At 39.0% G+C, this 26,980-nt stretch overlaps 1 protein-coding gene across 3 annotated transcripts in view; it reads left to right on the top strand.

Moving 5' to 3' along the window:
- The window catches only part of DSCAM (DS cell adhesion molecule), a 791,005-nt gene that overhangs the window by 468,714 nt on the left and 295,311 nt on the right, over positions 1 to 26,980 (top strand). For 2 of the 3 annotated variants that reach the window (XM_032392602.1, XM_032392603.1), the window contains exons 5-8: positions 4,186 to 4,464; positions 7,982 to 8,257; positions 22,456 to 22,752; positions 23,514 to 23,789. In XM_032392602.1, the coding sequence (XP_032248493.1) occupies positions 4,186 to 4,464; positions 7,982 to 8,257; positions 22,456 to 22,752; positions 23,514 to 23,789 (1,128 nt within the window). The remainder of the gene's footprint in view (positions 1 to 4,185; positions 4,465 to 7,981; positions 8,258 to 22,455; positions 22,753 to 23,513; positions 23,790 to 26,980) is intronic. The other variant, XM_032392604.1, reaches the window with a different exon arrangement.

Genomic DNA, 26,980 nt, shown 5'->3' with positions numbered 1-26,980 from the left:
TATGGAATGGATACTAGATGGTACCAAGAGGTTATTATGACTCTTGTAGGTTACTAACATTGCGGTTTTATAAGAAAACTTTTATTTATTTATTTATTTTTAAAGATTTTATTTATTTATTTGAGAGAGAGAGAATGAGAGAGAGCGAGCACATGAGAGGGGGGAGGGTCAGAGGGAGAAGCAGATCCCCCGCCGAGCAGGGAGCCCGATGCGGGACTCGATCCAGGGACTCCAGGATCATGACCCGAGCCGAAGGCAGTCGCTCAACCAACTGAGCCACCCAGGCGCCCAGAAAACTTTTATTTTTATTAGAGAAACATACTAATGATATAGTGATAAGATGACATAGGTTCTATGATTTGACTCAATACGGTAGCACCAAAGGCAAAGACTATAAAGAAATAAACAGATAGATGATAAAAATAATTTTGATGCCTCTCGTATCTGGGTGATAAATATATGAGATGCATTATATTATTTTTTCTACTCTTGTGTGAGTTTGCAAGTTTTCTGTGATAAAAACTTATTTTTAAATGTAGATAAACGGATTGAAGATGAGGGGATGAAAATTAAATCCTGCTGTTTGGTTGTCCTAATTTTGTACATGACCAAATATCCCCTGGAGAGCCTGTCTCAAGCATTGCTTAAATTGTGTATTTAAAATAGAAAAGAAATGTGCCAGTCCTTTAATGTAAAGTAGTTTTATTGAGATTTAATTTACCATCCATAAACTTCACCCATGTTAAGTATCCAAGTCAGTGATTTTAGTAAATATAGAGAGCAGTGCAACCATCAATGTCATCCAATTCTAGAACATTTCCATCACCTAGAAAACTCCCTGTGGCCCATTTGAAGTCAATTCTAATTCCCACCTCCAGCCCCCAGGCAACCACTAATTAACTGCCTGTTTCTACCCATGGGCACTTTCTGTATATTTCCTATAAGTTGTATCTCACAACATGTGGCTTTGTATCAAGCTTCTTTCATGTAGCATAATCTTTTGTGGTTCACCATGTTGTAAGATGTATCAGTAGTTCACTCTTTTTGATTGCTGAATAATATTCCATTGTACGTATATACACATCTCATTTATCCCTTCACTAACTGATGCACATTTGGGTTGTTTCCACTTATTGGCTATTATGAAAATCCTGCCAGGAACATCTGTGGTCATGTCTTTGAGTGAACACAGTTTCATTTGTCTGGGATAGATACCTAGGAGTGGAACTTCGGGGTGCTGTGGTAAAGTGAAGTTGAGCATTTTGAGAAACTGCCAAGCTGTTCTCCATAGAACCTATGTCATGTACATGTACTCCAAAGAGGCTGCACTATTTTACTTTCTTATCAACAGTGTACGGGGGGCCAGTTTCTTCTCCACTTCTTCATGAGCACCTGTTCTTGTTCATGTTTTTTATTATAATCTTCCTAGGGGGTGTGAAGTGGTATCTCATTGTAGTTTTAATTTGCATTTCCCTAGTGGCTGATGACACTGAGCATCTTTCCATGTGCTTATTAGTCATTTGAATATCTTCTTTGGTGATATATCTATTCAGATCTTTTGTCTATTTTTTTTTAAGATTTTATTTATTTATTTGTTAGAGAGAGAGAGAGAGAGAAAGCACAAGGACAAGGAGGGGGAGCAGCAGAGGGAGAGGGAGAAGCAGGCTCCCTGCTGAGCAAGGAGCCTGATGTGGGACTCGATTCCAGGACCCTGGGATCATGACCTGAGCCGAAGGCAAACACTTAACTGGCTGAGCCACCCAAGCGTCCCCTCTTTTGTCCATTTTTTGATGTTTTTTTTTTTTTTTTTCTTATCATAGAGATGTCAGGGTTCTTTATATTTTTTGGAGAGAAGTCCTTTATCAGAAATATTATTTGCAAATATATTCTCCCAGTAGGTTGCTCCTTATTTTTTCCTTAGTGGTATCTTGGAAAGTGTAAAATATTTTCACTGTCATGAAGTGTAATATATTGATTTTTTGCCACTTGTGTTTTTGGTGTCATGTCTTAGAACTCTGCCAGACCCAAGGTCATAAAGATTTTTTCCTACTTTTCATCTAAAAGTTTTATAGTTTTAACTCATACATTTAGATCTACAATCCATTTTAAGTTAATTTTTGTAGGTGGTGTGAGGTAAGGTTTCTAAATTCTTCTTTTTGATATGGATATCCAACTGTTCCAACCCTTCTTTTAAAAAAAGTCAGATTTAGGGACACCTGGGTGGCTCAGTCATTAAACGTCTGCCTTCAGCTCAGGTCATGGTCCCAGGGTCTTGGGATCGAGCCCCACATCGGGCTCCCTGCTCGGCGGGAAGCCTGCTTCTCCCTCTCCCACTCCCCCTGCTTGTGTTCCCTCTCTCGCTATGTCTCTATCTGCCAAATAAATAAATAAAATCTTTAAAAAAAAGTCAGATTAACACAGCACTATCTTAAGTATATTTCAGAAATTTCTATCAACAATTAGTTACAGAACAAAAATTTTAAGTGCAATCATCAGGTATTGCTTTCTATGTGACTAGCGTTAGAAGTGGGCACCTTTTGTTTCCTGGGTTTTGGACTTGTTCTACAAAAAAAAAAAAAAAAATTAACTGTGCCCACCAAAGGAGTGACACCTTCTTTGTGTCACCTTTTCCAGCACCAGTGCTACTTCCCACTCTAAGCCAAGCAATAGATTTGGTAACTATGTAGTGCATAAGAAAGCCACTTGCTCTTCAGTACTTTCCAAAGTCCGTCTAACTTCCTTCAGGAGGAGATTGAAGCAATAAGGCCTCTGCTGGCAAGGGCTCTGCACCTGCTACTGTGGGCTTCTTAGGTCTGTAATCCCTCTGGAGCCTCACACCTAGACATGTGAGTGAGAATAATTATGGACAACGAATTCTTCAGTTATAATGGACGATGGAAGTACAGAAGAGTCCTGGAAAGGAGATTATTAGGTTCCTTCATCATATCCTATGAGAACATTCACATTGTTCTCATAAAGCACCAGGGAGGTGAGAAGAGCAGCGGTATGTCATGGATTTTATCTCTGATGGTAACAAAGGAAAGCTGGGGCAGAAGCAGCTTCTGCTCAGTGAGTTTGACACGTTCACTTGGGTCTCCTGACTGCCCCCGGTGGCTGACTGTGGAATCACAGCATTTTAAGAGGCCATTCCAGGGGGTTCTTTGATAGGATAGAGGATATCCAGTCCTTTGCTTTTGTGTTTACTGCAGGCAGAACACAACAGCCATGATGCTTTTCTAACCAAGGCAAAGATAAGAAGAGTTCAGGAGCCAGGGGCTCTATCTGTTCTATATATCCGTGTGGAGACTAGTGTTAACCACTCATGTGTGTAGTCTAGTGCAAGTTCTGAACAGGAAAAGTAAAAGAGAGGGTAAGGAAAGGTCACTGACTTTTATGTTGGGCATCCAAAAGGGGACCTCTATTTTTGCATTCTTCATAATATTCCCTGAGAACATCGATTCCTCAAAGCAAGCTTGGCCATTGAGCTGCATGGTTTCCACTGACCCAGTTCTTGAGAGCATTTGGTCCTCTGTTATGTCAGGCTTTTCTGTTTCTCCGTTGCACCTACTACAAGCCACACCACCTTTATGGGTTCATGTGCTTGCACATTGCCCACCAGCCCCACTCATGCAATCGGATGTAAGCTCCATGAGGGTCTCATCTTTTCCTGTCTTGTTCGCCACCATGTTTCCAATTCCTGACTGTGTGCTGGCCCTGGAAGTGAGGCTCAACAATATTTTTAAATGAATAAATAAAACACTTTCAAATTCAATAACTATCTATAAAATTCTTTTTTGTGTGTGAAATAAATTTTACTAATGTCAAACAACTCTCTGTGCTACTGTTGTTCTTTTGAAAGGGGAAGTCTGACATTCTCTGGTCACAGGACAACCCAGTTCTTGGCCTGGGCCAGCAGCTCTTGTACCGGCATGCTGATTCTGGAGTTCTTAGTTATTTAGTGGGAAATGAAAAGCAGAACCTTTTCTGCTTCAGCCTTTGGAAAATTCTGAGCAGAATAAATTTCAATGAATAGGGCTTTTCTTTCTATTCTTTAATAAAATCTTAAAGATGTGTTGTCAATAGTTAGCATGATGTATAGAATTTAACTTACACACAAGTTCCTATGATTCTAAATGACCACTTCAACTCATTCACTACGTCTAAGAGTTTTTCTTTCTTTCTCAGACCCAGCGAACTCAGCCCCATCCATACTGGATGGGTTTGATCATCGCAAAGCCATGGCAGGGCAGCGTGTGGAGTTGCCTTGCAAAGCGCTTGGGCATCCTGAGCCAGATTATCGCTGGCTGAAGGACAACATGCCCCTGGAACTTTCTGGAAGGTTCCAGAAGACCGTGACAGGGCTGCTCATTGAGAACACTCGTCCTTCAGACTCAGGCAGCTATGTGTGTGAAGTTTCCAACAGATACGGCACTGCTAAGGTGATAGGCCGCCTGTACGTGAAACGTAAGTTGGATGGTAGCTTGGAATGGTGATGTTGACCGCCACTGATGGGGCTCTTGTTACAAGATGACTTCCAGGCTCTCAATATAGCCTTCCATTAATCTTCACAACAGTCCTGCTGAGACCAGTATTACCCCATTTTGCAGATGAGGAAATGAATGCTCAGACAGATTGCTCAAGATTACACAGCTGGAGAGGTTGGGACTTAGGATTCGAATTCAGGTCTGTCTGAACCTCTGAGATTTCCATTAGGCCAACAGGATATGTATCTGAGATCACATTACCTAGCTGTTGAATTAATAATGGCCACCCTGTCTGAACATTGACAGAGGAAGAGCGGCAGGCTTGTGATGTCAGCACAAGTGACCATAGTCAGATCACAGTGGGTGTCCTTGGCCGACTTTCAGAGGCTACTTGATGTTCCGGAATGGGACTATTATCAGAACAAATATAGGTCTCTAAATGATCAAAATATTGGACTTGAACTCATTATTACATATCATTTAGTTCAAATATGGTGGATATGTTTCATCTCCAATAGATTTGTAGTGACTGTCATGAGGAATGTGTTGAGAAGGATGCTGAAGCCAGCCTCAGAGGAAGGAGGGGTGTGACTGCAGTAGGGAGCACCTTAATCTAGTCAGACACCCTCAGTTTTACTCAAGCAGAAACCAAATCTAAGTGAGTTACCCAGGAGCACATGGCCACAATTGACGGGCAGAGCTTTGGTCAAAATAGGTGGTTCTTAGATGCAAATGGAATGTTCTTTTCATTGTATATAATATTATTATATATTACATAAAATAAGATGTGTATTTTTTTAATTCGATGAACTAATTGGCTGAACTAAAGCTAAATCGCAAGAGTCTACATTGAAAGGTGGAGGCTTTTTCTTATCCCACTTTTTCCCAACCCCATTCCTGTTTATGGAAATGTCTTTTCAATGTCACCCTGACTGTGGACTGTCCCAGCCCAACAGAATTTGTTAGAGTAGACATTCCAGGGACTTCCTGGAAACAGCTGCCCAGGGTGGGTCTTTTGAAAATCACACAAACATGCTTAGGCTGGGATTAGGGAGAAATGGAAGATAAGGTCTGTACAGCCCTATTTCTGTAGTTGAAGAAACTTCTAGATGCAATGATGCAGCGCTGGACAGCAAGTAAGAAGTATCTCTGGAAGCTCAAAATCACTTCTGTGTTAAAACACCTTTCATGGCTCCCCATTTCCTGCTGAATAAGTTTGTATTTTAGGATAGTATCAAAATCATCCCAAGTAAGCCTGTCTGGTCCTACTGCCCATAGTTTTGCTTCAAAGAAAAGATACTCCTATTAAATCTAACTTCTTCCTATTCTCTGTACAAACCCATTCCTATCCTGAACACAGGTCATGTTGCTCCCTCCACATGGAAGATGGTTTTCAAAGACTTAAAGGTCTCAAACTTCCCATTTTTCGAAGCCCAGTGCAGTGGCCTCCCCAGAGACATCCCCATCCCCAAGCATCTCATGCTCAGCTCTCAGGGTTTAATTTATTGTTTTCTCTGTAAAGGCATTTATCACTGTCTACATTTTAAAAGTTATCTGTGGAAAAGTCTTAGTTCTGACTGTGCTTGTTTTCACTACTGTGCTCTTTGCCACATTGGGATAAGTCCTCAAATGCCTCTTGAATGTTTCCTATCTCCCTCTGACTTCATTTTTGTCTTTCCTCTCTAGACAGAAAGCATTATCTTGGGTTCCAAATCCAAAACCCTCTTCTCTTCCATCTCTTCCCTCCTGGTGCTCTCTTTATTCGTATGGCTCCAGATTCCTCCCCTCTGAGAACAAGCCTGGATCTGCATGCTTAGCCTTGGATTCCTTCTTGAGTATTAGATGAGTATGTCTCCCAATTTTAGATCAGATGTTTTGCTGGCACTTCAAAACAACAGTATTGCAAACCAAACACTCCACCATCTCTACCTTGTCAATGGCTCTTCTTATTCGAAATGTCTTACCCCCTTAAGCCCCCCAAATGCAGGCTTTAAATCTTGGATTCTCCATAAAGCTTTCCTTTCTGCATCCAAGTCCTGCGAAGTCCTAGAGACTGTAACTCAGTGTTTCTCAGCCACGCTCCCCAACCCCATCCTGTCCTAGACTGAGTCTTAATTGTACCTCAACTAGATATTTGCAATGCCCCCTTACTGACCCAGTTCCCCACTCCAATTTGTCTAACACATTATGATCAGTCAATTTTCCTAAAAATGTGTTTGACCATATCTTCACTTGCTAAAAATTCTTGAATGTTTCCTTTAGTCCCCACTGATTTAATTCCAAAATTTTGAGGCCCTTTGCCTACTTGTTCCAGGTTGCCTTTGTCATTTTTCTCCCATAATTTCCTACAGAAATGCTGTGTTGCATGCACACTGAGCAGACACAGTCTTCCTGTGACACAGCTGTGAGGCATGCCCTAATTCACAAAATGCCCCTTCATTCCAGCTGGGCTCAGGTCTATCCATCCTTGATATCTAAGGACTTTCTTGATCCCCTTCCACATAGTAGATGTCTCTGATGGACCTATATCACTGCTTGGCTACTATATCTACTCTTATATTTGTCTCATTCATCCAAGACGTCCTTGGAACCAGAGACGCCTTGGTATGGTAACACAAGATGTCAGGAATAATTAGGGCAAAAAAAAAATGGTTTTTGCCATTTACCTGTTGAGTGGATTTGGTGAAGTTAATTAAGCTCTCTGAACAACCACTTCCTCTTCTGTAAAATGGATGCGATGATATGACAAAACATGCAGGACTGTGGGGAGACTGACTTAAACAATGTACAAAAGACATTTAGTAATTGTTTGGCACATGGCAGTTACGCCGCAAAAGTCATTCGTCTTTGTCTTACCTGTAAGTTTAACCCCGCTTTTGGCTTATAGTAGATGCTCAATAAATGAACTTGTTACATCGAATTTGGTTTCTTGAATGAAAATGTGGAATGTCAAATAGGAGAGTTCCATCACTGTCCAAACCAGTTAGCCTCTCTTTAAAGAAAAACCCTGTTTGTGTCCACAAATTCTAATACCCACCTGTTTTCTTACAGCTGTGTGTGATGGGCCCTGGTTAAACCACATGGGAGGGGGGTGATAGGCGAGTGTATGAGTGTGTGAGTATGTCCCAGAGAAACCCATCCGTGTTGTTACCTTGGGACAAGGCAATAGGATTTAAATATTCAAATACCTCTGTCCTTAGTAGTAACCAGAACATGGCATTTCTTATTGTCAGTGGGTTAATCCTCACACTTACTCATTGAGAAAGCAATTTGACCATTGCCAGTCTATTTGCTACATAGAGACGGAAAGGCAAACAATGAAGAGGCTGCTCCTGAACAAAATAGTGTGCTATGACATAATGCCGAACATGAGATCTGTATAGAAAATGCTTACCGTGATGCATGCGCCTTGTCAAAAGCTCGGCATGTTGTTGAAATGATGTCTGCATATGTGATTTTTTTTACCTTCTTTTTCTTTCTCTTACCAAAATTTCCAGAGCCACTGAAAGCTACCATCAGCCCCAGGAAAGTTAAAAGCAGCGTGGGTAGCCAGGTTTCCTTGTCCTGCAGTGTGACAGGCAGTGAGGACCAGGAACTCTCCTGGTACCGAAACGGTGAAATCCTCAACCCTGGAAAAAATGTGAGGATCACAGGGATCAACCACGAAAACCTTATAATGGATCACATGGTCAAAAGTGACGGGGGCGCGTACCAGTGCTTTGTGCGCAAGGATAAGCTGTCCGCTCAAGACTTTGTGCAGGTGGTCCTTGAAGGTCAGTGGGCCTCGTTACAGGGTTCGGCCGCACCAGAACCCAAACCCAGAGCACTCAGAGAGAAAAACACTGAAGCAATGCTGATAATTCCCAGGGCTAAGATTTCTCTCTGTCTGACTAGCTAATAACTCTGCCCTAATACTTCAGGAGAGATCGGGCTAATGAAAGAACCAGTGCTGGCAAAGTTGTAAGTGGTAGACGTAACAAAAGTAACTTCACATTAGGTTAAGTAACGGGAATGTTGTCCATTCATGTGTTTAGTTACTTGTCAAGATACAGACCGCAGAAACTTACAACTTCAAGTTTGGTTGACAGTTCATTACCACAGACTGGAGTTGCTCAGTGATGCTTTGTTTGAAGGGCCATTTTATGTGCTCTGGGGCTTTTGGCAGCATCTCCGGCCTCTGCCCACTAGCAGCACCCCCTCTCTGAGTTGTGACAACCAAAAATACCTCCAGACATTGCCAAATGTCCCGGGGCCAGGGGCGGGGGGTGTAAGGGGAATAGACCCCAGCTGAGAAATACAATTTGACAGACAAAATGTAGGGCAAAATTTCAATATAGTGCTTGGTGGAAAGGAGAAAAAGTGGCATCTGCGTGTACAGTTGTCCCTGGTTGAGTCCAGATATTCACAAATTTAGGTGAATGCAATTTGTGAGGAATGACCTCGGGTTGTTATAATAGGTCCTAGGTATGCTGTTCTCTTTTCTTAATGGCCTGCTTACATCTGAAGGCTTATCAATCAGCCAGGGAACAGAAGCTATCAAGGTAACATTCAAGTGAGACATACGTTTATCACCAGATAATTGAATGGCTTTTACCTGTATATGTGTGTGTCTTGTTGGAAATTATGTCTTTATGTATAATTTAACATTCATTTGGTATAAATTGATTAAAATAATTACATGACTTCCATATAAAGAGAGAAACATATTTATATATGAAAATAAGTTTAAATATGTCTTGATGTTCTTTGAGGTTATTTCTATTTTTTTTTTATCTTAGCTGATTTTTAGGAAGAAGCAGACTTAGCAATGAGATTCTTATTTTGATTCAAGCATTTTCTTGCAGACAGTTTCTTAAAGTGGAGGTGAAATTAGCTGAAGGCATGGAACCCATATTAAATGCCTGACACTGAGATCGCCATAATAATTAAGTGCAGAAAGTAATCAATTTGTACAGAGCCGATTTGCTGCTGCTGATGCATTGTAGTCCTTACACATCACTATTTTTAGATTCTTTGTAGAAGAAGGAAAGAATACCTGTCTAGGCCTAGTTACCTTGGCAACTATCTCGTGTGACTAAGAAAACCTAAAGAGCATATTGATAATCCATAATGATGCCGAAAGATTTCAGGTTATCAGGGAGTGACAGCAAGAAAGATTTCAAAGACACTCAGGTCTCACTGGGAAAATAATGTCTGCTTTCATCTCCAAAAAAGCCTGTCACTTGAATAAAAAAAGGGGGCAAAGGAGCATATTGAGCATACTCACAGATTTATTTGTTGCCTGTCAGTTTCCATTCAGGACAAGAAGCTTCACTTATTTTTCTCTTCTGAGAGATGACAGGGCTAATGTAGCAAAAGAGAGCAGAAGTGTAATTATAAATACATATCTAGAATTTGCCTTAAAATGGTGTCTAACTAGTATCCTTGGATAGAGCCTCCAATATCCCCATTGAAATAGCTTTAGATTAATGTAAATTTTAAAAACTCACAATACTATGAGCTAAGAATGGCCATTGATATAATGCAGAATCTGGGAGTATTTTCTATGAGGCCAAAGAAACTGGAATGGAAGTCTAAAGAAAATGAAATCTAATAATTATAGGTTCAAGATCAAACCACAGTAACTGGAAAATAGAATAATAGAAAAGAACAGGAACAGTTCCTATGTTAGGAAATGATAGAATAGCATGTATCAGACTAAACTTCAAGCAGATAAAAATTATGAACTTGAGGAAAAACAAAACTTGGGAGAGACACCCAAAAGCAGGAAGAAAGGATTGGACCCATGAAAGAAGAGGAAAGGGTTGGGTGATATCTGCCTTGATACCACTTTTCCCTTGAGGACATTGCCCAGTTTTTGAGATGGGTGGGTGGGGGGACTACAATACTGGAAGAAAAGTAGAAAGCTATAGTCTTATGGGATTTAGGTACAGAAGGACAGAAGTCTGTCCTGTCAAAGTACCTGCAGTTGAGGGAGGTGAGTTGAAATTCCAGGAAGGAGGGCAGTCCTAAGTCCCTAACAGTGAGGAGTCCTGAAATCTAAAAATAAACTTCCTTGAAAAACGTAGTTGACACCTGAACTGGAAAATGTGGAGTAGAATCCAATAAAAATAAAAAATAAAAACAACTAGGGGTGCCTGGGTGGCTCAGTCGTTAAGCATCTGCCTTTGGCTCAGGTCATGATCCCAGGGTCCTGGGATCAAGCCCCGCATCAGGCTCCCTGCTCAGTGGGAAGCCTGCTTCTCCCTCTCCCACTCCCCCTGCTTGTGTTCCCTCTCTCGCTGTGTCTCTCTCTGTCAAATAAGTAAATAAAATCTTAAAAAAAATAAAAATAAAAAAATAAAAACAACTAGGCATACAAAAAAAAGGGGGGGGATACTGTTAGCCGAGGTCAAAAGACAAAGTAGGCAGTAGAAATAGATCTTGAGAGAACCCAGATGAATGAGCAAAGGCTTAAAAGCTTTTATTTAAAATATATTCAATACCTTAAAGGAAAATAAAGGCATAATGAATAGATATCTGTGAAAGACCATAAGAGAAAATGAAAATTATAAAAAGGAACCAGTAGAAATATAAAATTTCAGTATATTGGTTTTAGTGGAAGATTGGAGAAGAAATAAAGGATCAGTGAACCTAAAGATAAATTCAAATAAATTATCCAATTTGAAGCATAGAGAGAAAGAAGACTAGAAAGGAAATGACCAGAGCCTCAGTGACGTGGCACATTCATCAGGTGGCCTGATCCACATATAATTAGAGGCCTAGAAAAATAGGAGATTGACACTGGGGAAGAAAAAAGTATTTGAAGAACTAACAGCTACAGTTGTCTCAATTTTGGTATAAAAAATAAAGTTATAGAGCCAAGAAACAGTAAACCCCAAGAAGAATAAATACAAAGAAAATACATGTGGGCACATTAGAGTCACATTGCTGACAACCAAAGATAAAGAAAAATTCTTACAATTCTGAGGAAGGAGAAATATTAAGTAAACAGAGTTATCAGTATGAATGATGGATGACTTCTCATCAGATATTTTGGAAGACAGAAGACAATGGAGCAACATCTTTAAAATGTTGAAAAGGATTAAAAAAAAAAAAATCCCTGTCCACCTACGCTCCTATATCTAGCAAAAAACAGTCTTTAAAAATCAGCAGTGGTAAAGATATTTTCAGTAAATAAAAGCTGAAAGAATGTGATACCAGAAGAAATGACACATGAAGTCATTGAAGGTGAAGGGAAATGACCTAAAATGGAAATTCAGATCTGTAGGCATAAAGGCCATGAGAAAAGGGAAGAAATATGTTACTAAACATTTAGAGAAATTGTTTTTTCTCTTTTAATGTCTTTAAACAGTAACTGACAAATTATAAAATTATAATACTGTATTATAGAGTTTAGACATAAATAGATGCACTAACACAAAGGAGAATATAAATTAAATTATTTGAAGTTATTTGTACCAGGGTTTTTACATTGCCACGAAGTAGCATAATTTTCACTTTTGGTACATGAGATTAAAATTATATAGATGCATGCACGCATATATATTAGTATTGATATACATATGAATATTTATATGTGTATGTATATCTACATAAATATGTATATATATACACATATATAAATATGTATATGTTGATCTATCCATCTGTATCTATGTCTATGTAAAACCTAGTTGGATTTTATCCCATAATTGTAAGATTGGAAAAACATTAAAAACAAAAATCATCTATGTATGCGTAAGGCATCATATTAATAGAATATAGGAGAAAAAACAATTGATGACTTCAGTATATCCAGAAATACACCACTTGACAAAATTCAACATCCATTCAGAATAAAAAATTCTCAGCAAACTAGGAATATAAGGAACTTCCTTGACCCGATAAATGGCATTTATGAATACTCTATAGTGAAAACCATACTTAGTGGTTGAACACTAAATATTTTTCATTTAACATTGGGACCAAGGCAAGGATGTTCACAACTGCCACTTCTATTCAACAATGTGCCAGAAGTCCTAGGCAGGTATGAATAAGAAATAAAATACATAAAGTTTGGAAGGGAAAAATCTCAGTTATCTTTAATCACAGACCTTGTTGTTTACATAGAAAATCCCAAGAAATCTATAAAATGAGTCCTAGATGCATAAGTGAGTTTAGAAACTCATAGTATACAAAAAAATACAAAATTTGTTTTCTTTTTATACAGTAGGAATCAACAAGTGGAAAATAATATTTTAAAATTCCATTTATATTAGCATAAAAGAAAAGACACTTAGGAATAAATTTAACAACAGATGTGAAAGATTTCAACATGTAAAACTGTACAACTATACATTGCTAATATAAAATTGTGATGACCTAAAAAACTGGAAAGTACACCATATTCAAGGACTGAAAAACTAATATTCTTAAGGTAACAGTGCTCTGTAACATGATCAATGTAATCTCAGTCAAAATCCCAACAGCTTTTATAGATTGATTTTTAAATTTATGTAGAAAAGTGGAAGTCCTATAGTCTAAGTTGATTTAAAAAACGTGTGTGGGAAAGTAAAAGACTGAGAGTTGTGCAAACAATGTTAAAAAAAAGAAGAAAGTTGGAGGACTCATAAAGCTACATTAAATGAGATAGATACACAGCTCAATAGAACATACTGGATGGTCTAGAAATATGCCTACACATATATGATAAATTGATTTGCAAGAGAGTCCACAATGGGGGGGAGGAGCAAGATGGCGGAGGAGTAGGAGACCTAAATTTCATCTGGTCCCAGGAATTCAGCTAGATGGGTATCAAACCATTATGAACACCTACAAACTCAACAGGAGATCGAAGAAAAGAATAGCAGCAACTCTCTGAACAGGAAAGCGACCACTTTCTGGAAGGTAGGAGGTGCCGAGAAGTGAATCCGAGGCAGTATTCGGGAAGACAGACAGCGGGGGAGGGGGCCTCCATCAGCCACTACGGGCAAGTGATAGAGCAGCAGAGGACAAAATCGGAACTTGTTGATGTCTGCTCCACTGAGGGACATCGCTCCAATGGCTAAGTGGGGGGGTGGAACCCTCGCTGGGACAGTGTGGCCTCAGGACCGTCGGGGTCACATAAAGACTGGGGGTGCCTGAGTGCAGCAGAGCTCCCAGGTATTGGAGCGGGGAAGCAGGCTACAAGGATGGAGCCGAGGAGCAGGCTCGCAGCTTGGGGTTGCCATAAACCACGATCCACAGCACAGTCGGGCCACTGCTCTTCCAGCAGGAACCCAACAAGTGGCAGATCCGGGGAGACTCCCCTTCCACCCCCAGGAGGAGCGGCACAGGAGTGCACTGCAGGAATCTCCTGTGTTTGGAGACTCCAAACGGGGTCGTGTGCCAGAGATAGAAATGCTCGGTCACAGGCCGGGTGAGCACGGAGTGCGGCCAGAGACCAGGAATAAGGGAGTGATTGACTGCTTTTCTTTGGGGGCACACTGAGGGGTGAGGCCCCGAGCTCTCAGCTCCTCTGGGGCGGAGATTGGGAGGCTGCCATTTTCACTCTCGTCCTCCAAAGCTGTACGGAAAGCCTGCAGGGAACAAAAGCTCCCAAGAGCAAACCCGAGCAGATTACTTAGCCTGGCCCCCGGCAAGGAGGGAGCAATTCCACCTCCAGCAAAGACATTTGAGAACCACGGCAACAGGCCCCTCCCCCAGAAGATCAGCAAGAACAGCCAGCCAAGACCAAGTTTACCGATCAATGAGAACGGCAGAACTCCAGCGCTAGGGGAATACTGCACATAGAATTCATGGCTTTTTTACCATTCTTTAATCTTTCAAGGTTAATTTTTTAAATTTTCTTTTTCTATTTTTTTTTAATTTTTCTTTTTCCCTTTTACAACCAACATCTTATCAATCCCTTTTTTAAAAATCTTTTTTATTTTTCATTTTTAGAGTCATATTCTATCCCTTCATTTAGTTAACCCTATTTTTGGTATATATATAAGTTGTTCTCTCTTTAAAATTTTGGGATACAGTTTCTTCTAACAGACCAAAATATACCCTAAATCTCTAGTGTATGGCTTTGTTCTAGACTCCTGCCTGATCACATTCTCTCTCCCTTTTTTTTTTCAATTTCTCTTCTTTCTTTTTTCAACCAACTTCTTACCAATTCCTTTTATAAAATCTTTTATAATTTTCATCTTTACAATCATATCCTATCCCTTCATCGTATTTACCCTTATTTTTGTACATATATAAGTTTTTCTTTCTTTAAAATTTTGGGAGACAGTTTCTTCTAACAGACCAAAATACGCCCAAAATCTAGTGTGTGGCACTGATCTATTCACCAGCCTGATCATATCTGATCATATTCCTTTTTCTTTTTCTTTCTTTCTTATTTTGTTTTTCTTTTTTTCTTTCTTTCCCTTTCTTTTCCTCCAGTTTCGGGTCTCTTCTGATTTGTTTTAATGTACATTTTTCTGGGGTTGTTGTTACCCTGTTAGCATTTTGTTCTCTCATTCATCTGTTCTCCTCTGGACAAAATGACAAGATGGAAAAACTCACTTCAAAAAAAAGAACAAGAGGCAGTACTGACTGCCAGGGACCTAATCAATATGGACATTAGTAAGATGTCAGAACTAGAGTTCAGAATTACAGTTATAAGCTAGGTTTGAAAAAAGCATGGAAGATACTAGAGAATCCCTTTCTGGAGAAATAAAAGACCTAAAATCTAACCAAGTCGAAATCAAAAAGGCTATTAATGAGGTGCAATCAAAAATGGAGGCTCAAACTGCTAGGATAAATGAGGCAGAAGAGAGAATCAGTGAGAGAGAAGACCAAATGATGGAGAATAAAGAAGCTGAGAAAAAGAGAGATAAACAACTACTGGATCATGAGGGCAGAATTTGAGAGATAAGTGATACCATAAGATGAAACAATATTAGAATAATTGGGATCCCAGAAGAAGAAGAAAGAGAGAGGGGCAGAAGGTATATTGGAGCAAATTATAGCAGAGAACTTCCCTATTTGGGGAAGGAAACAGGCATCAAAAATCAGGATGCACAGAGAACCCCCCTGAAAATCAATAAAAACAGGTCAACACCCTGACATCTAATAGTAAAACTTATGAGTCTCAGAGACAAAGAGAAAATCCTGAAAGCAGCTCAAGATAAGAGGTCTGTAACCTACAATGGTAGAAACATTAGATTGGCAGCAGACCTATCCACAGAGACCTGGCAGGCCAGAAAGGACTGGCATGATATATTTAGAGCACTAAACGAGAAAACTATGCAGCCAAGAATACTATATCCTGCTTTGTTGCCACTGAAAATAGAAGGACAGATACAAAGCTTCCAGGACAAACAAAAACTAAAAGAATTTGCAAACACGAAACCAGCCCTACAGGAAATATTGAAAGGGGTCCTCTAAGCAAAGAGAGAGCCTAAAAGTAACATAGACCAGAAAGGAACACAGACAATATACAGTAACAGTCACCTTACAGGCAATACAATGGCACTAAATTAATACCTTTCAATAGTTACCCTGAATGTAAATGGGCTAAATGCCCCAATCAAAAGACACAGGCTATCAGATTGGATAAAAAAACAAGACCCATCAATATGCTGTCTGCAAGAGACTCATTTTAGACCCAAAGACACCTCCAGATTAAAAGTGAGGGGGGTGGAAAACCATTTACCATGCTAATGGACACCAAAAGAAAGCTGGAATGGCAATCCTTATATCAGACAAATTAGATTTTAAACCAAAGACTGTAATAAGAGATGAAGAAGGACACTATATCCTACTTAAAGGGTCTATCCAACAAGAAGATCTAACAGTTGTAAATATCTATGCCCCTAACATGGGAGCAGCCAATTATATAAGGCAGTTAATAACAAAATCAAAGAAACACATTGACAAAAATACAATAATAGTAGGGGACTTTGACACCCCCCTCACTGAAATGGACAGATCATCTAAGCAAAAGATCAACAAGGAAATAAAGATTTTAAATGACACACTGGACCAAATGGACTTCACAGATATATTCAGAACATTCCATCCCAAAGCAACAGGATACACATTCTTCTCTAGTGCCCATGGAACATTCTCCAGAATCGATCACATCCTAGGTCACAAATCAGGTCTCAATTGGTACCAAAAGATTGGGATCATTCCCTGCATATTTTTGGACCACAATGCTTTGAAACTAGAACTCAATCACAAGAGGAAAGTCAGAAAGAACTCAAATACATGGAGGCTAAAGAGAATCCTACTAAAGAATGAATGATCAACCAGGTAATTAAAGAAGAATTAAAAAAATTCATGGAAACCAATGAAAATGAAAACACAACTGTTCAAAATCTTTGGGATGCAGCAAAGGCAGTCCTAAGAGGAAAGTATATAGCAATACAAGCCTTTCTCAAGAAACAAGAAAGCTCTCAAGTACACAACCTAACCCTACACCTAAAGGAGCTGGAGAGAGTACAGCAAATAAAGGCTAAACCCAGCAGGAGAAGAGAAATAATAAAGATCAGAGCAGAGATTAATGAAATAGAAACCAAAAGAACAGTAGAACAGAAAATGAAACTAGGAGCTGGTTCTTTGAAAGAATTAACAAGATTGATAAACCCCTGGCCAGACTTATCAAAAAGAAAAGAGAAATGACCCAAATAAATAAAATCATGAATGAAAGAGGAGAGATCACAACCAACACCAAAGAAATACAAACAATTATAAGAACATATTATGAGCAACTCTATGCCAGCAAATTAGATAACCTGGAAGAAATGGATGCATTCCTAGAGATGTATTAACTACCAAAGCTGAACCAGGAAGAAATAGAAAACCTGAACAGACCTATAACCACTAAGGAAATTGAAGCAGTTATCAAAAATCTCCCAAAAATCAAGAGCCCGGGGCTAGAAGGCTTCCCAGGGGAATTTTACCAAAAATTTCAAGAAGAATTAATACCTATTCTTCTGAAACACTTCCAAAAAATATGGAAGGAAAACTTCCAAAATCATTTTATGAGGCCAGCATTACCTTGATCCCAAAACCAAAGACCCCATCAGAAAGGAGAATTACAGACGAATATCCCTGATGAACATGGATGCAAAAATTCTCACCAAAATACTAGCCAATAGGATCCAACAGTACATTAAAAGGATTATTCACCATGACCAAGTGAGATTTTTTTCCTGGGCTGCAAGGTTGGTTCAACATCCACAAATCAATCAACGTGATACAATACATTAACAAAAGAAAGAACAAGAACCATATGATCCTCTCAATAATGCAGAAAAAGCATTTGACAAAGTACAGCATCCTTTTTTTTTTCTATGCTCATGGATTGGAAGAACAAATATTGTGAAGATGTCAATGCTACCTAGAGCAATCTACACATTCAATGCAATCCCCATCAAAATACCATCAACTTTTTTCAAAGAAATGGAACAAATAATCCTAAAATTTGTATGGAACCAGAAAAGACCCCGAATAGCCAGAGGAATGTTGAAAAAGAAAAGCAAAGCTGGCGGCATCACAATTCCGGACTTCTAGCTCTATTACAAAGCTGTCATCATCAAGACAGTATGGTACTGGCATAAAAACAGACACATAGATCAATGGAACAGAATAGAGAGCCCAGATGTGGACCCTCAACTCTATAGTCAATTAATCTTTGACAAAGCAGGAAAGAATGTCCAATGGGAAAAAGTCTCTTCAACAAATGGTGTTGGGAAAATTGGACAGCCACATGCAGAAGAATGAAACTGGACCATTTCCTTACACCACACACAAAAATAGACTCAAAATGGTTGAAAGACCTAAATGTGAGACAGGAATCCATCAAAATTCTAAAGGAGAACAGAGGCAGCAACCTCTTCGACCTCAGCTGCAGCAACTTCTTCCTAGAAACATCACCAAAGGCAAGGGAAGCAAGGGCAAAAATGAACTATTGGGACTTCATCAAGATAAAACGCTTTTGTACAGCAAAAGAACAGTCAACAAAACCAAAAGACAACCAACAGAATGGGAGAAGATATTTGCAAATGACATATCAGATAAAGGGCTAGTATCCAAAATCTATAAAGAACTTATCAAAATCCACACCCAAAGAACAAATAATCCAATCAAGAAATGGGCAGAAGACATGAACAGACATTTTTCCAAAGAAGACATCCAAATGGCCAACAGACACTTGAAAAAGTGCTCAACATCGCTTGGCATCAGGGAAATCCAAATTAAAACCTCAATGAAATACCACCTCACACCAGTCAGAATGGCTAAAATTAACAAATCAGGAAACAACAGATGTTGGCGTGGATGCGGAGAAAGGGGAACCCTCCTACACTGTTGGTGGGAATGCAAACTGGTGCAGCCACTCTGGAAAACAGTATGGAGGTTCCTCAAAAAGCTGAAAATAGAGCTACCCTACAACCCAGCAATTGCACTACTGGGTATTTACCCCAAAGATACAAATGTAGGGATCCGAAGGGGTATGTGCACCCCAATGTTTATAGCAGCAATGTCCACAATAGCCAAACTATGGAAGGAGCCAAGATGTCCATCAACAGATGATTGGATAAAGAAGAAGTGGTATATATATACAATGGAATATTATGCAGCTGTCAAAAAACCAAAATCTTGCCATTTGCAATGATGTTAATGGAACTAGAGGGTATTATGCAAAGCGAAATAAGTCAGTCAGAGAACGACATGTATCATATGATCTCACTGATATGAGGAATTCTTAATCTCAGAAAACAAACTGAGGGTTTCTGGAGTGGTGGGGAGTGGGAGGGACGGGGTGGCTGGGTGATAGACACTGGGGAGGGTATGTGCTATGGTGAGCACTGTGAATTGTGTAAGACTGATGAATCACAGACCTGTACCTCTGAAACAAAGAGTACATTATATGTTTAAAAAAAAAAAAGATAGTAGGAAGCAAAAATGAAGGGAGGGAAGTCTGAGGGGGAGACGAACCATGAGAGACTATGGACTCTGAGAAACAAACTGAGGGTTCTAGATGGGAGGGGGTGGGGGGATGGGTTAGCCTGGTGATGGGTATTAAAGAGGGCACTATTGAATAGAGCACTGGGTATAATTTGCAAACAATGAATCATGGAACACTACATCAAAAACTAATGATGTAATGTGTGGTGATTAACATAACATAATAAAATAAAATTTTAAAAAAGAGTCCACAATATTCTTAAGCGAAAAGAAAATCTTTTTGACAAACAATACTAGAACTACTCAATGAACATAATACAAAAAAATGAATATCAATTCGTACCTCACGCCTTATACCTTGTACAGATTTTATTTGCTCTAAATTATAGACTAGGATATAAAATCCCAAACTATGAAGTCTCTAAAAGTAAGCATAGAAGAATTCTTCATCATTTGGGGGATTTACAAAGCTTTCTTAGGATAAAGGAAGCACTAAAAGTCAAAGGCATATACATCATTGAGAAAATAAAAGGCAGCTACAAACTGGAAGAAAACATTTTACACATTCAAACATACACAGCTATAATGCATACTATATATATGTCTGACACACATATTTACTTAATATACCTGACAAATATATTTGGCCATTAGAAGATATCTGGTAAATACTTATCTTCAGCATAATAAAGAACTCCTATAAATCAATAAAAAGGTAGTCTAAGATAACAATGGACAAAAGATTTGAGCAGATATTTCACAAAAGGAGATACACCAATGGCCAATAATCACATAAAGACAATATTACTTCCGTGATACTCCTGCCAAAAATGCATAAACTGCATCTAATTATACGGAAATAGAAAAAAACCACTTTGAGCAACTGGGTGTCGTATAATTCTTCAAAAATGTCAAAGTCAAGAAATACAAAAAAGATGAAAGAATGATCCAGATTGAAGGAGACTAAAGAAGCATGGCAAATAAATGGGATGTATGATACTGGTTGGGATGGGGGAAATAACTGAGAGGGACATGATCAGTCAGCTGGCCGACTTTCAATATGGACTTCATGTTAGGTGGTCACACTGGTCCAAAGTTACATTTCTTAATTTTGCTGACTGCTGTGGCAATGGTAGAATATCTGCTGTATAGAGAGACCACACAGCTCTATGACTACATGGATTTGAAGCTCGAGAACAGACAAACTAACTCAGGGTGAAAGAAAGGACAGTGACTGCCTCTGTCTGGTGAGATTGAAAGGAGCCCTAGGAATGTTCTGGGGTGATGAAATGCTTTACATCGTGCTCATTTGGGTGGTTACACAGTGTACATATTTAACAAGCTCATTCTGTTTGTACACTTAAGATCTGTAAATTTCACTGTATGTAAATTTTATCTACAAAAAAAAGAATAACTGAAGAAAACTTTCCTAAATAAATAAAAAAAAAAAAGACAAGTTTTCAGTATGTTGTGTAAAAATCAGTGCAAAGAAATTTACAGCTCAGCACATCATGAGAAAAATGTGAATTGTAAGATTAAATAAAATAACATTCCTAAGCGTTTGAAATAAAAAAACCCAAAAAATTAAAAAAAAAGAAAAAAATAACATTCCTAAGCTTCAACAGCTGATTATGTACAAAGAATAACAATCACAGGGACATCTAACTTCTCCATAAGGCAAAGCATGATGTAGTAGTGTCTGCACAGGTTCTTTACTTCAATATTATGAAGTCCTTGTTTTCATCTTTTGTACTAAAGCAAGATGCTTGCAATCCAAGAACACTGAAATATGCCACTTATGATTGCATGAGGGGAAAAAAAAAACATATTTGAGGGCCTTCTCCAGTCACCCAGGAATTAGAACGGAGTTGACATTCAGGAATTTGCAAGAGGAAAGATGGTAGAGAGCTTAGCACAGCACCCCCATCAGGAGAACCCTGCACAGCTGGCCTCACTGGCCACAGAAATAGGCTTCCAGTTTTCGGGGGCGCTGGGGATGAGAAACTCTTCAGAGTACTTGGGAGTGTTAACAGTTACCTTTCTGTGATGGCATTGTGAGCTAGCTTCAGATGTGTTCCCTCCATTTGTTTTGCTTTCCAATTTATCAGCAATGCATTTGTGATTACTACCATACAGTGTGAGGCAAATGGTCCATATATATGATAGAACAACAATGGAGTATGAAAATTTTATCTTTGTTGAAAATATTGGAAATTCCTATGGAAAACTCCCTAAGACCTAGATCCTACTTTGCCTGGGACAGTCTGAGGCTGTGCCTGTCTTCCTGGCATAATTGCTCCTAGTATCTGTTTCATTCTCAAAAGTGTCCCAGGTTGGATGATAAATTGTATAGCCATCAACTTAAGATACTTACAGAGATATTTAATACACATTGGAATGCTCAAAGTTTATTTGGCTTTTAGCCATTTTCAGAGCTTTCATGGACATTTACACAGACTTACCATTTATCATTAAAACTATAAAGGATGATTTCTTTTTTTTATTTAAATTCAATTAGCTAACATATAGTACATCATTAGTTCCAGATGTAGAGTTCAATAATTAAAGGATGATTTCTTATGAGAAAATGAGTAAGGTGAGATAATCAATCCCTCAACCTTTCCTTTATTCCCTGGTGAGCGAGCCCTAATTATTGCAGAAGTGGAAAGCTAATGTGACCACTTAGAGGGGTGAATTTCCTCTGTGTTTATAACTTCTGGTGGGGATGTAACAGTTCCAGATTATATATTTCTTGGGAGCTGACACTGTGTACCATGGGCATCTGGGTCGCATGATTGTTCTTCTTATGACAACCAGGAAATATATAAGTAATTAAAGCTTGTTAATACTGTATTTGCCCATTTTGAAAATGAAATCTTGTTCTGCTTGGAATTTAGCTTTATCCATAAAACTAGACTTTTTTTTTTTTTTTTGTAGTGTTTAATAACCAACACATCTACCTCCTAATCATTAAGTAAATGGACTTGGAAGTTGTTTAATTATTTGTATGTGCCACTTACTTCCATAATTTGTCTTTCTGCAGATGGAACTCCCAAAATTATTTCTGCCTTTAGTGAAAAAGTGGTGAGCCCAGCAGAACCAGTGTCCCTCATGTGCAACGTGAAGGGAACCCCATTGCCCACGATCACGTGGACCCTGGACGATGACCCGATCCTCAAGGGTGGCAGTCACCGCATCAGCCAGATGATCACGTCGGAGGGAAACGTGGTCAGCTACCTGAACATCTCCAGCTCTCAGGTCCGGGATGGCGGAGTCTACCGCTGCACTGCTAACAACTCGGCGGGAGTCGTCCTGTACCAGGCTCGAATAAACGTAAGAGGTGCTTGTCAAATCAGCTCCTCAAAAAAACACACATAACTCATTGTAGTGGAGAAGAAAGTTTCTGCATGCACCGAGCTGAGTCTTGGAATGCCAAAACAGATGAACTGTTGCTTCCCATTTCCTACCCTTTCCTTCTGACTCCAGAATGGCCCTGATTGGGTTAATGTGAAAAAAAAAATGGCATTTTGGTTTCTTCAGTCAGCTTGTTCTCTGTTACTCTCAGATTTGTCCACTTGATCTTTCCTTTCCTGGTTTATGCTCTGCATGCTCTTTCCTTCCTCCTCTTCTTCTGTTCTACCACGTTCATGGTAAACCTTCACGTACATGGTATTTTAACTTACATTCATAGTGCAACATGGCATAACCTCCATCTTCATAACCTACTTCACAGAGACAGTTTAAAAATTGAATTGCTACCAGTGTTTTCACAAAAACAGCATGATGGTTCAGTGGAGACTAGTTACTTTTTGTTGATTAAATCGCCTCTTGTCTTGTAATTCAAAATGTTTTAATAGAAGTAGTTGATAATGAAAGTTTTTAACACTTCGTTCAATTCATTTGAAAGTAATGAAACTAAAAGGAAACAAAGAACTTCTGAGTAGAAAAATCCAAACACAGAAAAAATTGTTTAATCGAAAAAGACGTTTTTACATGAAAATAATCTACTTTTTTTTTTTTTACTCAAGGAAAAGTGCACCCATTTCCACACATGAGATGTACCCTTAAATTATTTTCAATAGCTTCTTTGTGTCTCTCTAGGGCCTGCAAGCATTCGACCAATGAAAAATATCACAGCGATAGCAGGGCGGGACACGTACATCCACTGCCGTGTGATTGGCTATCCCTATTACTCCATCAAATGGTACAAGAACTCTAATCTGCTTCCTTTCAACCATCGCCAAGTGGCATTTGAGAACAACGGCACTCTAAAACTCTCGGATGTGCAAAAAGAAGTGGATGAGGGAGAGTACACGTGCAATGTGCTGGTTCAACCGCAGCTCTCCACCAGCCAGAGTGTCCACGTGACGGTCAAAGGTAAGGCTGCACTCCCTGTCCGCACACAGCTTGCCATGATTCCGCTTTTCACCAGAACCACGATCAGGAGTGGGGGTGGGGGGGGATCGCAGAGGCTGCATATTTTCAGTAGGACAGTTACAAAGACGAGAATGATAGAGTACATCAGGTGTTCTGACCTCTTTACTCCTGCATCTGCACAAGACCTGTGGTTGATGTAATTTTCTTTTCATATGGATTTTTGGGTTGGTTTTCCAGAGGATGTGTGTGGTATTACCATCAAAAAAAAAAAAAAAAAAAAAATAGACATCATTGGTGTTGTTACCTAGTTGTCTGACAGATCATTTTAAAATACACACTGATGTTCCTCCACTTACAATGGGATTATGTCCCAATAAACTCATTGTAAGTTGAAAACGTAGTAAGTCAAAAATTTTATTTAATACATCTCACCTACCAAACATCATAGCTTAGCCTAACCTAACTGAAACTTGCTCAGAATACTTACATTAGTCTACAGTTGGGCAAAATTATCCAATGCAAATCCGACTTTGTAAGAAAGTGTTGAATATCATGTAATTTATTGAATACTGTACTGAAAGTGAAGAACAGAAAAGTTGTATGGGTGAAGAATAGTAGTCAGTTTTGGGTGTTTCCCCTCCTGACCACTGGCCGACTGGGAGCTGTGGTTCGCTGTCACTGCCCAGCATCACCAGAGAGTATTTACTGCATATCACCAGCTCTGGAGGAGAAAGCAAGATTCAAAATTCAAAGTAAAGTTTCTACTGAATGCACATGTCTTCTACACCATCATAAAGTGGAAAAATTGGAAGTTGGACCATCCTAAAGTGGAAACCATCTGAATCTTTCTTTTCCTAAAAACTCCTAAAAGTAAGTTCTTTTAGAATCCAACTGGAAGAGGTTTTCTAGTGGATAAGGACTTCAAACACATTTTTCATCTTGAGTAGTTGAGTAGGTCAAAACAACAATATAGTAATTATATGATTAAAGGAACCCACCAAAAAATTTCTTGACTTTTAAATGATTCTTTACATCACAGGATCTAACCATCGGGATGAATTTGGGGGTCATGCAACTCAATCTCAATCTCCTTATCAGTAAAGACCACTAAAATTACAAGACCCACTCCAGGACACACAGCCCTGTAGTGGCAGACCCTTAGGGGAAGCTGTTTCTTCTATCCCCCAAGTCAGTTTCTTCAGCTGAACATGAAATTTTTCAATTCTGTAAATAATCTACATGAAGCAGGTCATGAAAATAACTCTAAAATGTTATGAAACAATTTCAAGTTTCCATAACAATAGCCTTCTGCCTGCTAAACTATCTGTCTGAGCTATCCCTACATACCAATAATTGTCTTTTAATGTCATGGCTACAAAGTTACATGGGTTTTCCATGGTCTTCCCCAACATTTTTTCTCCCCACAAACTTTGTTAGTTTACCTTTTCAGGACACCTATAAATACACACATGCACGCACACATACAATCTATGTAATATTTTATGTATTGTATGTTATATAGTATGTATAATATAGGATATACTTGCACATAAATAATTTTGAATCTTTTAAAAAGAGCCACATATCTTAAGAATTTTCTCAAGTCATTAGAATTTCTTGGTAAATCAGACTATGATAGCTACATAAAAGTTCATTTTGTGGTTATATTTATTTCTTTACATTTATGAAACATCTGCTCCATGCTAGGTTTTAGTCTAGGCATTGAGGAAACCAGTGATGAAGAAGGTAGACAAGCTTCTTTCCCTGTGGAGCTCTCCTTCCAATCAAGAGAGACAAACAGTAAACAAACAAAACAAGTGAATAAACCAGAAAATACTTTATAATGTTTAATACAATGCAGAAACTTAAAACATGGTGGTATCTTAAAGATTACCTGCCCTGGAGAATTAGAAGCTGTATCAATAAATGTTTGGTGCTCTGGTGTCTTAAAATTCATCGGTCTATCATGCGCTTTGAAAGAATGTCTTACCCACAGCTTGTTTTGTAACATGATAAGTTGATCATTTGGAAATTATTGGTTTGCTGAGTTATGTGGATCTTTGAAATATCAACAGAATACAATCAAAGGCTCATCAGAAAAGTCTTTAAGGGGGCACCTGGGTGGCTCAGTTGTTAAGCATCTACCTCCAGCTCAGGTCATGATCCCAGGGTCCTGGGATCGAGCCCCGCATTGGGCTCCCTGCTCAGCGGGAAACCTGCTTCTCCCTCTCCCACTCCCCCTGCTTGTGTTCCATCTCTCGCTGTGTCTCTCTCTGTCAAATAAATAAAATCTAAAAAAAAAAAAAAAGAGAAAAGTCTTTAAGTATTGGGAAGCTGAGAAGCTCATACCAACAGATAAAAGTTTTACAAAATTCTACTTTTTTGCTTGAAAGTTTGAATTTCATTATTTGCAACAAATACAGTCAGTTGTGATCATAGGAGAGGCAGGCTATATCTTTTTTCCCCCAGGACAATGCCCGCTAGTTGCACAAGCCTGAGTAACTATAGCTTTTAGGTAGCCATTCTTTGAGGAAACAACAGAATTCCATGAAAAGAGTGACTAGTTGAGCTTGTAATTCAAACAAATGCACAAGTACTTTGCTTCCAGACAACCATCCTGCGCAGCAGGCCGAAGTGCTTTGTGTGTTCTTCCCATTTTGTTACACAGAGCAGAGAACACTGAAAATGACATGAACTCAATATAAAAAACTTATACTTTAAGTAAAACACTTAAAATTTTTATTTTCATGGCTTTGTCAAGTGTCCTTAAATGAAACTGGTTTAAAAAACAAGTAGCACTGTGTGGTGGTAAGCACCACAATGATGACGGGTGCATTTCGGTGTCACTGCCATGATTTGTGCTAAGACCCCAGCCGTCTTACCCACCGTGACTTCTATGCAGATGTCAAGCCAATGAGAAAAGTACATGATATCTTACTGTTATAAGAAAAATGGTTATCTCCTTGCAAACCCCCAAAAATGTTCTCAGGGGTTCCTAGGGGTCTTCAGACTACCTTTAGAAAATATCTACTCCAGTGCTATTTCATTTATGTCTAATATTTAACCATTTTGGATGATGTGTCAAATGAGCTTCTCCATGCATTGGCCTTTATCTCCTTGTAAGATGGTTTCTTTCAGGAAAAGTTGCCAGAAGTGTGACCATTGGGTAAATGGATTACAAATATTTTAAT

This window comes from Phoca vitulina, unplaced genomic scaffold (assembly GCF_004348235.1).
Source record: "Phoca vitulina isolate PV1807 unplaced genomic scaffold, GSC_HSeal_1.0 scaffold68, whole genome shotgun sequence".
NCBI lineage: Eukaryota > Metazoa > Chordata > Mammalia > Carnivora > Phocidae > Phoca > Phoca vitulina.
Note: the sequence above shows the minus strand (reverse complement) of the source record. Positions and strands in the feature narration are given on the sequence as shown.